This window comes from Bufo bufo, chromosome 9 (genome assembly GCF_905171765.1).
Source record: "Bufo bufo chromosome 9, aBufBuf1.1, whole genome shotgun sequence".
NCBI classification, from domain to species: domain Eukaryota; kingdom Metazoa; phylum Chordata; class Amphibia; order Anura; family Bufonidae; genus Bufo; species Bufo bufo.
The window spans coordinates 193,729,841-193,745,563 of NC_053397.1; the positions used below are offsets into that span (position 1 = coordinate 193,729,841).

A 15,723-nucleotide genomic window follows, 5' to 3' on the forward strand; every position below is an offset into this window, starting at 1 on the left:
GCCTGATGCCAGGGGCGTAGCTAAAAGCTCATGGGCCCTGGTGCAAGAGTTTAGCTTGGGCCCCCGTCCCTCAGTGCTTGTTGGCAAGGGGCAGGGGAGCACATAGCCTTCCTGCTGCCTCAGGCAAACATTGAAAGGGCACCCCCTCATGCCAAATTCTTAACCTAACTCCTTCCCTCCAGCCAGAGGTGTAAATTGATCAGTATGCACTTTCTATAATGCCAGTGTCTTATGTGGCACAAGGGTCTTTGGGCCCCCTCAGGCTCCTGGGCCCGGTAGCGACTGCTACCTCTGCACCCCCTATAGCTGCGCCCCTGCCTGATACACATGGCAGGATTGTGTTTAGGAGGTTGTACTGAATGTTGGTACAGCGATCCCTTGTGACTCCGTTGTACGGACCCATGGGCACTCCATGTGCCACCAAGGATGGCCCCATGCAGCATGGTATTTAAAAGATGTTAGAATACCTCCATGTACAGCATTCCATAAAGTGGCTGGATTCATATATGCCTTCATATGATATTTAAAGGGGATATCCAGGTTCAGAGCTGAACCCGGACATATCCCCATCTTTACTCCTCTGGCCCCCCCTGATGTGAGCATCAGAGCAGGAAATGAATCGCGCCGGGCAAAGGCAATTTTTGGGGGATCCTGGGACGTACCGGGCTCTCCATTAGGGACTGCTATGTGAATGCTTCCGCCCAGCAGTGTTGCCGGCACTAATGGGCGGGCTTTAGAGCTGCCCTGGCCTGTAAAACGGCTAGGGCAGCTCTAAAGCCTGCTCATCAGAGCCGGTGACGTCACCGGCAACACTGCTGGGCTGAAGCCTTCGTCTAGCAGTCTACCAAAGTAAACAAAACAGCCCCTGCCCTGCACAATACAGCGCAGGGCAAGGGAGAGCAAAATGAGGGGTCTGGAGATAGTTCAAATGAGGGGTCCGGAGGGGTGAAGATGGGGATATGTTTAGGTTCAGCTCTGAACCTGGACAACTCCTTTAAAGGGGTTTTCTCATCTCGGACAATGGGGGCATATCGCTAGGATATGCCCCCATTGTCTTATAGGTGCGGGTCCGCACCTGTATCGAGAACGGAACCCCCAAAGTTAAGGAGAGCGCACTTCTATTGCCGTCTGCCCCATAGAAATGGATGGGAGCATGGGCTGCGCATGCGCAGCATGCTCCCATTCACTTCTATGGGAGAGGCAGGGATTAGCGCTTGGTGGTGGACGGACCCCGGGAAATCTGGGGTTGTCCAGCCACAGCGCTCCCCGCTCTGTTCTTGATATAGGTGCGGGTCCCAGCGGTGACAATGGGGGCATATCCTAGCGATATGGGATACAGAGGTACAGTAAGATACAGAATTATATGAGTAAAAAACTAAATGACATGAGACAAATTCAGGTTAGATTTTAAATGGTAACTTTTGGCAGGTAATATTTACCTTTGCAGAAACCAAAATTGGCATAAGACGTCATATAGGCTATGCGGTGCTCCCTGGGGGAAAAAAAGGGTATGCAAGTTACCTCTCCTCCAGAAAGAAGAAAGCTGTCTTCCTTTTACCTCTTATTGGAGGTAGCTATCCTACAAGTCAGTGTCCAATCCTTTAATGAGCCTTCTTTTTGTCTTTCTAGTGTCACCTATTGGAGTCAGGTACCTTATCTATTGTACCCATAAGTCATAGCTATAAGTCAATAGCTAACTTTTTGATGTGCCTTCTTCCCTCTGGCTTAGAGCTGATTTTAAAGGGGTTTCTGGGATTTAAAGAAAAATGTAGCCAAGAGCAGGGAATGGGGTTGAAATAATAATAATAATAATAATAATAATAATAATAATAATAATGGTCTTTGCTTGCTTCCTGCAGTAATCACATGCTATATATCATTTATTTGACTGCTCTGGTCATTCCAGAGGATCACCAAAGTGTCAGAAGATTGACAAGAAGAGTACAGTTTTATGTCACCTTTTTCCAGGCTATTGGCTACATTTTTGTAAATCCCAGAAAATACTTTAAATAGTAAATCAGGAGAAACAACTCTGCTGCTCAGGACTGCCGCATTTGTTTCATTCCTCGAAGCAGGTCTGTCACTGTAAGATGGCCACTTGCAATTGAAAATGTGCTATAAAAACAAGAATAGGTAACCTTCTGACATCACATTTTGGGCTCATGCACACGAACGTATTTTCTTTCCGTGTTCGTTCCGTTTTTTTTGCAATGGGTCCGCAAAAAAAAAGCGGAACGTGTGCATTCCATTTTCGTATGTCCGGTCTGCAAAAAAAATAGAACATGTCCTATTCTTGTCCACATTACGGACAAGGATAGGACTGTTCTATTAGGGCCCAGCTGTTCTGCTCTGCAAAATACGGAATGCACACAGACGTCATCCGTATTTTTTGTGGATCCGTTTTTTGCTAACTGCAAAATACATATGGTCGTGTGCATGAGCCCTTAGGATTGTCATAAACTGGGACTTTCAGTGATGTCCTAAAATAATGACAGCAGAGCTTCATATAGGTGCACACCCCTTGGGCATCCATTGAGGGCTATGTGAAAGTACAATCCTGGTGCCCTTCAGTCTGAATGTTGTGGGGGTGCCATCTCATGGATGTCACTAATGTTATCATTCAAGTTCAATTTCCTTTTAATGTAAACTGCTGTGAATATACGGAAGCCAAAGTAATAGGTTGAAATCATAGGGACGGGGGACAGGTATAAATAATTAATTTGAAGTGAGAGTTGGATGTGAAAGTGCTGGAAGCTAAATGCTCTTCTGGGGCGACATCAGCAAATTGTGTTCACTGGTCATTAGATGCTACTAAATGGCAATTTAATGCTTGGTTTACCCTGATGAGAGCTATAGAGGGAGCATGTATATGATGTATGCAGTGATATAGCGTGGGTAAGCCATGATATCTAATAAAAGCCCATGGATGCATTGTGCTCGTTTATGCTCAGTTGGCCAATATAAAGGATAACAGATCACATTGAAAGCTAAAAGTGTCATCTGCTGAGTAGGCATTGGCCCAATATCAAAGTTGTCTTTGTGTTTTATTCCAAAGGTGTATCTAATGTATCCAAACTCAAAAAACTAAACTCAGCCGTACCGACGGTATGTGTTGGGAAATAACTGTGGGTATAAATGTTCCTAATTTCTTAGATGCCATCAATAGAGATGGTCCATCCATTATAAACTTTTGAAGAAATATCATGCCATTCCTAACACATCCACCATTAGGAGACATTCACAAATTCAATATGTTGTCCTTGGCTTTTGTTATCGGTGAATTAAAATGTGACTTGGTGAGTTAACCTGTTCCTTGAATGCATAGTTACCAACATATCCTGGTCGGTTTAGTTTAAAGAGTCTTCTTCGCAAAGCTGTAACAGAGATTTGCTCGCGAGAGTCTGTCTTCAGTCTAACACAATAGGCAGGGAGATGAGCAGTCATAGTTAGGACACATGTACAAAGTCAGGGTCTGTCGGAGTGACAAGAGGCAGGCTGGAAGCCTCTGTACGATACACACAAGAGTCTTCAGCGCGCAGTAGAATTGAAGACTGAAGACACACTGAAGACTCCTTAGCGATGCTGTTACAGCTTTGCTAAGAAGACTCTTTACACCCTGTTTTACAGTACAAAGAAACATCTTTCCCTAATGAAGTATATTATAAAAATATTTTACACGTTAAAGGGCATCTGTCAGCAGATTTGCACCTATGAAACTGGCTGACCTGTGCACTTGGCAGCTGAAGGCATCTGTGTTGGTCCCAAGTTCATATGTGCCGGCATTGCTGAGAAAAATGATGTTTTCATTTATGCAAATGAGCCTCTAGGAGCAACAAGGGCGTTGACGTTACACCTAGAGGCTCAGCTCTCTCTGCTGCACCCTCTGCACTGGCCAGGCAGTGTAGATGTCATCACATCTGGTCCTGTCAATCAAAGTTCAGAGGGCGCGGCAGTTGCAGAGAAAGCAGAGTACCTAGGTGTAATGGTAACGCCCCCGTTGGTCCTAGAGGTTGATTTGCATATATTAAAATACAATTATTCTCAGCAATGCAGGCACATATGAATATTGGACCAACACAGATGCCTTCTGCTGCCAAGCACACATGTAACAGGTCAGCCCGTTTCATAGGTACAAATTTGCTGATAGATGCCCTTTAAGCATTGCCCCTGGGCTGTCCAATCCCAAAACACCCAGGTTACTCCCATAAACTATATAGTTTGGTGTAAATTTACACAAAACCCTCCCGTGCCCCTTTGCGGTTAGCTCCGCCTTTATAACAGGACTGTTGACAACTATATGAATGCTGTGGACTGCCATGCAAGGATCAAGCTTGCTATTTGCTCGTTCATAGTCATCATGATTCTCATTTCATAACTAGGTTAACTGTGCCTCCAGAAGCGACAGTCAATGTATGGTTATACATATTGGGCACATTTTTGTTTCCTACAGCAACCAATAACATTACAGCTTTCATTTTTCAAGAGCAGAATATGAAATAAAAGTTTAAAAAGTTTTGAAAAAGTTTTGAAATATATAAAAAAAATATATATATATATATAAAATTTAAATCACCCCGCTTTCCCCAGAATTAAAAAAAATATATAATAATAATAAATAAATAAATGATCATGAGTATCACTGTACACCATCTCAAAACTCCCGTACTATTAAAATATAAAAATATCTATCCTGTACAGTGAGTAGCGTTACAGAAAAAAAAAACATCAAAAAGGCCGACTGGCCATTTTATCATTGCTTCACTTAACAATAACTTTTTATAAAATGTGATCAAAAAGTCACAAACACTTCAAAATGGTATCAATAAAAACTACAGATCATCCCGCAAAAAGTTAGCCCCTACCCAACCCTGTAGACATAATTATAAAAAGTTATGGGGGGTCAGAATACAGCGATAAAAATATATAGTTTTTTCAGCATTAAAACACAAGAAAAACCATATAAATGTGGTATTGTTGTAATCATACTGACCCAGACAATGAAGAGCACAGGTCAGATTTTCCTCATAAGGAATGGTATAGAGACAAACCCTGTAAAACTGTGGCATAATTGTATTTTTTCTTCCAATTCTACCCCATTTGGAATGTTTTCTAATACATGCCAAATTAAGTGGTGGTATAAGAAAGTACAACTTGTCCCACAAAAAACAAGGGGGGATATACAGAATGAATGGAAAAAAAATAAAGTTATGGGTCCTGGAAGATAGGGAAGAAGAATGAAAGCACAAAAAGAGAGAAAATAAAATCAGGTATTCAAGGGGTTAAAGAGGGTTTCTAGGATTAGAATATGAATAGATTATCCTTAGGATAGGACATCATAAGATTTGGGTGGTGGGGGTCTAACACTTGGCAGCCCCACAGATTGCACAACTACTGCAGCCCCTTCAAACTGCTGATTGGCAGGTGTGCCAAGAGGTGGACCTCCACCAAGTTTATATTGATGGCCTCTCATGAGAGTCGTCCATGAATGTTCAGAAAAGCTTTTATGCCTCCAGAAACTTCTTCCTGATGCTAAACCATTATTTTGTATTCATTTCTAAAACTGAAGACTGACGTCTTAATGTCTCAGCCAAGCTCTTAAGATTTATCATCCATCTAGTTCAAAGGAGCCATGACACTAATCTGTCAAACCTGAGTTTTTGATTTTGATTTCAGATTTATTCTTGTCTGCTTGATCATTGGCTCAGTTTCCATGTGCTCTGATCATTTAAGACAGCACATAGACAAACTTGTTTTGGAGGTTTTGTTCAAGTCTCCAATATTGCTTAGTAACCTTATCTTCTTCAGCCGCAGTGTCACTGCTTCTACTAAAAAGAGGTTTGTATTCCATAAACGTAACTTTTAAAAATGAAGAGAAAAGATGTGAACTTCTCCAGCAGGCAAATCAGTTGTCAGACACTTGATTAAAAAAATTTATATTTCGGAGAACAACCCGCAAATAAATAAGAAATGCTTCATTTTTCATAATGCACTGTCGAAATGTAGAAAGGAATCAAAAAGCTTTGGAATAAATGGATGTAGAAGATCATTGGCAGGATAAAATCAGATTCCAGGACAATCATAAAATGGTGGTGATTACAATGAAGGTCTGGTGCATTAATCTTTTGTCTTTACAGTGCCCGCCAGGACTTAGTCCTATGAAAGATATGTCTGGCTGCTACAATCGGCAGGTCGGAGTTGACTGCTCGGACGGCTTCAATGGAGGTTGTGAACAGCTGTGCCTTCAAAAAGAAGTCCCCTTTCCAGATGACCTACAGATGTATAACATCTTAATGGTTTGTGGGTAAGATCTGCATAAATGGTTGACATTATATAATAATGCAAAATCTGTAAGTGAAGATTGGAACTCTCAACAGTAGCTTTTGACTACAGATGGCACTCCAAATTTTTTTAATTTTTGATAATTTCATTTGAGTGAATGAGAGAAATAAAATAAAGTTAATATATAAAAAATGAAATAAGAAAGAGAGAGAGAGAAAAGAGACAAAAATATAAGACCTCACAGTGTTATACACACAATTTCAGGCAAATTGGATCACTTTTAATTCTACCAAATCACATCCAAATCGAATTTTTAGTGACTCGATCATCTCTACAAATGACCCATAATTTAAAAATGGGAAGATGCTAAGGTTATAATTGGAAAAAAATCACAGAAAAAATAATAACAGATGCAATCATTATATATAGACTAAGCCCTCATTCTGATATAATAAAATCTGAGACTCTTAGCCAATATATTTTGATCAAAACACATCTGTGCCCACCTACCTCCGCCAAGGTGGTCTCAGTTAGGCAGGTCCTACGCTAAACCTACCTATGCCATTGGGCTTCTATGTTCAGGAGCACAGACCCCGCACATATGGTGTGCTGCTCCTAGTCACCTCTATGTGCATCAGCAACCAATGAGAGGAGGAGCAAGCACACCTATATGTACCACCTAATCAAGGTGGTCTGTTTGATAGGAAGGGCAAAAGTGCAAAAGAATGCTACTCCCAGCATACAATAGGAGCGCATTCACACTTGAAGGTGCCACTCCCTCAAGCAAATACTACAAACTAAACAAAAATCACAGAAAAAAGATAAAAAACAAAGATAAAAACATCCTTGGCACATTGTAAGTGGTGGTCGTATTTTGCCTCTGAATAGTTATATTATTTGGGATTCGCTAAAATTGTCTGACAATCTGTCCTAAGATCCTGTTGTTAAGATGATTTTACACACTGTTTCTAGGTAAAATTTCTCTCAGGGCGAGTGTCAAAAAAACTCCCCCCCCTTTCCATCAAAACTGCTCGATGAAATCATATCAGAAGAGTACTTGCAACCGTCTCACCATATATATATATATTTTTTTTTGTGCTTAACACAAGATTTATTGAGAGCAAAAGAAAATCATAAATGACTGCTTAAACTGCTAAAAGTCACAGGCAGAGTGGTACAGGAGAACTGCAGTATAAAGGGAGGCAATACCCTTAGAAGAGTAGTCATGAAATACAATCATCAATAATGTGCAAAACCAAAAAACTGTCATGTTAGCATTTAATAACTAACTAAAACCCAATCACAGCAGGTCTCAACTAGCACACGCAAGTAAATGTACAAAAAACAAGTAACATATAAAACCAGATTCAAAGAATAGATGGCAAGGTGGATTACTGTATACTGTACATAAAATGTATGGAGGTTACACCATGCCGGACAATATAACCTCTGTGCCATGCTGTACAATAAACAGTATAACCCCTATACAGTGTAGCGGTATACTGTATATTGTGTGGCACAGTGTAGTGGTATACTGTATATTGTGTGGCACAGTGTAAAGGTATACTGTATATTGTGTGGCATAGTGTAGCGGTATACTGTATATTGTGTGGCACAGTGTAGTGGTATACTGTATATTGTGTGGCACAGTGTAAAGGTATACTGTATATTGTGTGGCACAGTGTAGCGGTATTCTGTACATTGTGTGGCACAGTGTAGGCTATATGTGTATAACATAAACATATTCCACATGAAAACTTACAACTACTTGGCTTGGCCCTTGGGGATCTCGGGCGCCACTTCCACACTTTGGCCGGGGGCTCGGCGGAGCTGATGTTGTGTTTTCTCCTAATGAGAAAGATTTAATAATAAGGATTTGGAGAAGGGGCAGAGGGATAGCAGAGCAGGGAAAGGCTGGTGCTGCTACTAGGGGGTCATACCATGGGGGAGTAATAAAGCCCACCATAATGCCCCGCCCAGTAGAAATAATTCTCTTTATAATGTGCAAAACATACCACCTTGTAATGCCCCCAGTTGAGCTAATGTACCCATAATGTGCCAATATAAAATACCCCTTCTCAGTGCCCCCGTAGATGACCCCATAGTGCGTCTCTCCCCCCTTCCCCATAGTACCCACCATAATGTGTCCCAGTATAAAATGCCCCTATACAGAGCCCCCCATATAAAATACCCCTTCTTTTTAGCCTCAGTAGATGCCCCTATAGTGCCACCCAATAATGTACCAGTAATAAGTGCCCCAATAGATGCCCCCCAATCATGTGCCAGTAAGATGTGTCCCCATAGATGCCCCCAATCATGTGCCAGTAATAAGAGCCCCCATAGATGCCCCCCAATCATGTGCCAATAATAAGAGCCCCCCCACCATTATGTGCCAGTAGCCCCCCTATCATGTGCCAGTAGCCCCCCTATCAAGTGCCAGTAGCCCCCCTTATCCCTTATGTGCCAGTAGCCCCCCTTATGTGCCAGTAGCCCCCCTTATGTGCCAGCAGCCCCCCTTATGTGCCAGCAGCCCCCCTTATGTCTGTGCCAGCAGCCCCTCTTATGTCTGTGCCAGCAGCCCCCCTTATGTGCCAGTATATACATATATAAAAAAAATAAACTTATACTTACCTCCTCCAGGATGCGATGCAGGCCTCTTCCGGCCTGTGTCCCTCGCTGGCTCAGGCCGTGTGATGACATCATCGCGCCGCCTGCACCGGCCTCTGATAGGCTGCCGACCTAGTGCTGGCAGCCTATCAGAGGAACAGGGAGAGGACACACCTCTCCCTGCCCTGCCGCAGCACAGACATTTGTATCGCCGTCCTGAGGACGGCGATACAGATGAGATGACTATGGAGATGAGTGAGCGCTCATCTCCTGCTGTGCCCTGCCCCCTCCTTCTGACAGTGCCCCGGGCAGCCGCCCGGCCCAAGAAACGGCCCTGCTGCAATGTTTCCTAAGAATGTCAGTAATTCAGTTGATTATGGCTTTGGGAAGCCAGTTATTTCTGGTTCCTGGTGATGGCTACAATTTAGTCTACTTTCTCACTGGCATTTTGGTTTCCGTTTGTGCGATTCGTTCAGGGCTCTCACACGCGGTCCAAAACGGATCAGTTTTGACCTTAATGCATTCTGAATGGATAAGGATCCGCTCAGAATGCCTCAGTTTGCCTCCATTCCGCATTGGTGTCCGTCTGACGAAACTGAGCCAAACGGATCCGACCTGGCACACAATGTAAGTCAATGGGGATGGATCTGTTTTCACTGACACAATCTGGCACAATAGAAAACGGATCTGTCCTCCTTTGACTTTCAATGGTGTTCAAGACAGATTCATCTTTGCTATGTTAAAGATAATACAAACAGATCCGTTCTGAACAAATGCAGACGGTTGTATTATCTGAACGGATCCGTCTCTGCAGATCCATGACGGATCCGCACCAAACGGGAGTGTGAAAGTAGCCTTAGATGTAGATGATTGAGCTTTTAACATGGCAGATTAATTTATGACAACAATCATGTTTCTCAAATAATCACAGCAGGCCATTTACATTTTCAGTATCTGACCAAGGTAAAGAGGTTTTCTGGGACTTAGATATTGATCGCTTATCCTCAGAATAGGTCATTAGTATCAGATTGTTGGGGGTCCATCATCTGGCCCCCTTGATCAGCTGTTTTGGGAAGCCAACATCATACAAGATGTTTGATGAATATACCTTTGAAATGTAGTGCATTTGGAGAACAGTTTATGCACCCACCAAGGTTCTATCCACTGGATCACCACCTTAAACTTGGGTGACAAGACCAACATGATGGTGATAAGTGATCAAGGAACTACAGTGGACAAAGCTGGAAGCAGAAGGCTGCACCCACTGCAAAATGGCTGTGTCAGGGTACTGCAGCTCAGGTCACATTGGGTGTGAGATCCCCACTGATATCTAATATTGATGATCTGTCCTAAGGTCAGATCATTCATTTTTAAGTCCCAGAAAACTCCTTTATGAAATTTGAACATGGGCCTATGATCTGCTGATGGTCTGTTGATCGAATCTTTTATGTAAAAATAAAAATGTTCACTGGTTGTCATCACATCTCCCCATGTAAATATGAAATGTGCGGCCAACATAATGTAAACTTTATGGGCAATTAACAAACACAGTAACAACAGTTCATCCTCCATATAGTATCTAAGGGCCAGAGTGAAGGCTCTTTAAATGAGCACTGATAAACTTGTCATATTGTTGACGTGAAATTTTTATGGTCATAATTACATCTAAGGAAAAAAAAACAATGCAGAGAAGACATTGTTACAATAGTGTATCAATGTATTTTTGGTTTTGAATTCAACAAACGGTGGCACACTCATTCTTTTATAGCACATCGATATCCCAGCTCGACTACATTTTAGACCATAAATGAGAAACCACACCAAAAACGCAAATAACTTTCTCTTTATATTTCTTTATCAAAGTTACTCCTCATTATTGTGCATCTATCAATGACTCACAGTCAAAAGCACATAAAGTAGTAAAAAATCCATACTCAAAAATAAAGTCCTTTGTGCATGATCCTTGTGGACGTTCAGCAAATATCGTGCCTAGCAAGCATGTAGCTACGTTTCGGGGGTCCATCCCCTTTGTCAATGTATTTTTAGTGCATCGGGAAGCTGACACAAAAACATGAAGAGATCAAGACCATACATACCGTGATCTACAGATCAGCTATAACCAAAGGCCCCTTTACATGGGACGATCCAGCAGAGAATTACTGTTTATTCCTGATCATTGTCTTCTCATCAGTAATGGTGAGAATAGTGTTTCCAGGCAGCAATCATCTGGTCTGCATGGGAGCTAGTGATTAGTGTTGATCGAGCATCAAAGTGCTCGGGTGCTCGAGTAGGACACTTCGGGATGCTCGGGTGCTCGGCGGAGCACCCTTACACAATGGAAGTCAATGGGAGAACCCAAGCATTAAACAAGGCACCCCCTGCTCTGAAGAGGGGAGGGTGTCTGGTTCATAGGAAAAGGTCAGAAATTGATGGAAACACCACCAAAATGGTTTGGGAACAGCATGGGGAGGATGTCTGGATGCATCTTGGACTCCCAGGTCGCTGCTGGGAACGATGTTGTCCGAGTAATATATAAAGTGCAAGTGCTGCCAAAAATTACACGGAAGATGCACTCTGATATAACCTGTATATCACATAAAGGAGGGCCTCATTCACATTGTGGTACAATTGTTCAGGTAGTGGGACTCCTACACTACAATACACCATTTATTACACATAAAGGAGGGCATCATACACAGCCTTGAAAAATTATGATTGATGACCTGCTGGTGACCATCTAAAACATTAGGGGCGAGGGCCTGCTGCTGATCTGACCATCTAAAACATTAGGAGCGAGGGCCTGCTGCTGAGCTGACCATCTAAAACATTATGGGTGAGGGTCTGCTGCTGATCTGACCATGGAAAAAATGATGGGCGAGGGCCTGCTGCTGAGTTGACCATCTAAAACATTATGGGTGAGGGTCTGCTGCTGATCTGACCATCTAAAACATTAGGGATGAGGGCCTGCTACTGAGCTGACCCTCAAAAACATTAGGGGCGATGGCCTGCTGCAGATCTGATCATCTAAAACATTAGGTGTGAGGGCCTGCTGCTGAGCTGACCCTCTAAAACATTAGGGACGGGGGCTTGCTGCTGAGCTGACCCTTTAAAACAATATAGGTGAGGGTCTGCTGCTGATCTGACCATCTAAAATATTATGGGTGAGGGTCTGCTGCTGATCTGACCATCTAAAACATTAGGGGTGAGGCTCTGCTGCTGAGCTGATCCTCTAAAACATTATGGGTGAGGGTCTGCTGCTGATCTGACCATCTAAAACATTAGGGGCGAGGGCCTGCTGCTGATCTGACCATCTAAAACATTAGGGGTGAGGCTCTGCTGCTGAGCTGATCCTCTAAAACATTATGGGTGAGGGTCTGCTGCTGATCTGACCATCTAAAACATTAGGGGTGAGGGTCTGCTGCTGAGATGACCCTCTAAAACATTAGGGGCGAGGTCCTGCTGCTGATCTAACCATCTTAAACATTATGGGTGAGGGTCTGCTGTTGAGCTGACCCTCAAAAACATTAGGGGCGAGAACCCGCTGCTGATCTGACCATCTAAAACATTATGGGTGGTGGTCTGCTGCTGAGCTGACCCTCTAAAACAGCGGTTCTCAACCTAGGGGTCGCGACCCCTTTGGGGGTCGATCGGCCCTTTCCGGGGGGTCGCCTGAGGCTTATCGTAAAAACTCAAATCCGATGGTATATTCTAACCCCCAGGCGTTCCCATGGTGACAGGGACGCTTGCCTGGGGGTTAGAATATACAGGGCCACGCCGCTCACAGCAGTATATTTATAAACGAATCAGTAACTACTTTAACTTTAATCATTGCTCATTGCTGAGCTCTTTACTTGGATTATAATTTATTATAATTTATTTGGATATGGGATATCTTACTTTGTCTTAGCTCCTCCCACTAGGCGGCGCAGGCGCGTGACGTCAGTGAGTGAGCGCCGCCCCCCGCACTGCCTGCTATTACCGGAGCTAAGACATAGTAAGATATCCCATATCCAAATAAATTATAATCCAAGTAAAGAGCTCAGCAATGAGCAATGATTAAAGTTAAAGTAGTTACTGATTAATTTATAAATATACTGCTGTGAGCGTCGGGGAGGGAGATCTGTGGATGGCACTGTAGGGGGATCTGTGGATGGCAGTGCCATCCACAGATCCGCCTACAGTGCCATCCACAGATCCCGCCTCCCCTAAACAGTGCCATCCACAGATCTCCCCCCTAAACAGTGCCATCCACAGATCCCCCCTAAACAGTGCCATCCACAGATCCCCCCTAAACAGTGCCATCCACAGATCTCCCCCTAAACAGTGCCATCCACAGATCCCCCCCTAAACAGTGCCATCCACAGATCCCCCCCTAAACAGTGCCATCCACAGATCCCCCCTAAACAGTGCCATCCACAGATCCCCCCCTAAACACTGCCATCCACAGATCCCCCCCTAAACAGTGCCATCCACAGATCCCCCCTAAACAGTGCCATCCACAGATCCCCCTAAACAGTGCCATCCACAGATCCCCCCCTAAACAGTGCCATCCACAGATCCCCCCTCCCCTAAACAGTGCCATCATGGCACTGTTTTGGGGAGGAGGGATCTGTGGATGGCACTGTTTAGGGGGGAGATCTCTGGATGGCACTGTTTAGGGGAGGGGGATCTGTGGATGGCACTGTTTAGGGGAGGGGGGATCTGTGGATGGCACTGTTTAGGGGATGGGGATCTGTGGATGGCACTGTTTAGGGGAGGGGGATCTGTGGATGGCACTGTTTAGGGGAGGGGGGATCTGTGGATGGCACTGTTTAGGGGAGGGGGGATCTGTGGATGGCACTGTTTAGGGGGGATATCTGTGGATGGCACTGTTTAGGGGAGGGGGGGATCTGTGGATGGCACTGTTTAGGGGAGGAGGGATCTGAGGATGGCACTGTTTAGGGGGGAGATCTGTGGATGGCACTGTTTAGGGGAGGGGGATCTGTGGATGGCACTGTTTAGGGGGGGATCTGTGGATGGCACTGTTTAGGGGGGGATCTGTGGATGGCACTGTTTAGGGGGGGGATCTGTGGATGGCACTGTTTAGGGGGGATCTGTGGATGGCACTGTTTAGGGGGGGATCTGTGGATGTCTTTGTGATTAATTACTCTGCTTTAATTATGTTCAATTTGTAGCAAATACATCCTGCATATGAGATATTTACATTACAATTCATAACAGTAGCAAAATTAGTTATGACGTAGCAAGGAAAAAAATGTAATGGTTGGGGGTCACCACAACATGAGGAACTGTATTAAGGGGTCACGGCTTTAGAAAGGTTGAGAACCACTGCTCTAAAACATTAGGTGCGAGGGCCTGCTGATCTGACCATTTAAAACATTATGGGTGAGGGTCTGCTGCTGAGCTGACCCTCTAAAACATTAGGGGCGAAAGCCTGCTGCTGATCTGACCATCTAAAACATTAGGGGCGAGGGCCTGCTGCTTATCTGACCGTCTAAAACATTAGGGGTGAGGGTCTGCTGCTGAGATGACCCTCTAAAACATTAGGGGTGAGGTCCTGCTGCTGATCTAACTATCTAAATAATTATGGGTGAGGGTCTGCTGCTGAGATGACCCTCTAAAACATTAGGGGTGAGGTCCTGCTGCTGATCTAACTATCTAAAACATTATGGGTGAGGGTCTGCTGCTGAGATGACCCTCAAAAACATTAGGGGCGAGGGCCTGCTGCTGAGCTGACCCTCTAATACATTATGGTTGAGGGCCTGCTGCTGATCTGACTCTCTAAAACATTAGGGGCAAGGGCAGCCTAATAAGCATGTTGATATTATGGAGGAGGAGGATGAGAAAATAAAGATTGGACGATATACCCTTTTTTGTGGTGGAAGGGGTGCATGGGAATACAGTCTATTAACTACATTAAAAACAAGACATTTAAAGTGCCTTTATGTTCAGCTGCTTTCCTCTGGTGGAGTAAAGAAGTCAGGGGCAATCCAGGCCTTGTTCATTTTGATAAGAGTCAACCTGTCAGTCTGGTCCCTTATATTCTGCCACAGCTCTGCGGCGGTGTGCTGTTTGTCACCTAAGCAAAATTGTTTCAGCACGGCCTGTTGCCGCTTCCCCACTGCAGTGCTACACTGCTTCCAGCTACTGACTGATGGCTGACTGGTGCTGCAAGATGAGAATTCGGAGGTGGAGGAGGAGGGGGGGTTGCAGCCACTAATGTAGGTGGTGGCGTAAATCCTGATGGAAGTAGGGCCCGCAATCCTTGGCATCGGTAGCACCTGTGCCATCCCAGGGTACGACTCGCTCCCGGCCTCCACAACGTTCACCCAGTGTGCCGTCAGGGAAATGTAGCATCCCTGGTTAAAAGCACTTGACTATGTGTCAGTCATTAAGCGGACCTTCCCAATAACTGCACTGGTCAGGGCACGGGTGATGTTACAGGACACATGCTGGTGTATGGCAGGGACGGCACACCGGGAAACTGAGTAACGAGGGACAGCCATTGCCAACAGGCCGCCATCAGCCTCAGTGTCCACAAGCCTAAATGACAACATTTCCAGGGCCAGCAATTTGGAAAGGTGCGCATTTAGTGCTATGGCCTGTGGGTTGGTGGCTGGGTATTTGCACTTTCGTTCAAAGGTCTGGGGTATGAACATCTGTGCACTGCGCTGGGACACAGAAGTGGATGTTCTAGCTGATGGTGCTTGCGAAGGTCCAGGTGCAGGGCGGGAGGCATCCGGGCCTGTGTCTTGGACAGGGGATTGGCCAGCACGTAACACAGGGGAATAGGATGCAGTTGCGTGACCCGCACACACTGATTGTGGACCCAGGCGT

The 15,723-nt window shown here is 44.6% G+C and overlaps 1 protein-coding gene across 1 annotated transcript in view; it reads left to right on the plus strand.

The window, feature by feature from the left end:
- The window catches only part of ASTN1 (astrotactin 1), a 519,295-nt gene that overhangs the window by 410,620 nt on the left and 92,952 nt on the right, over positions 1-15,723 (plus strand). Inside the window, exon 12 of the mRNA XM_040408285.1 lies at positions 6,135-6,301. Coding sequence (XP_040264219.1) covers positions 6,135-6,301 — 167 coding nt within the window. The remainder of the gene's footprint in view (positions 1-6,134; positions 6,302-15,723) is intronic.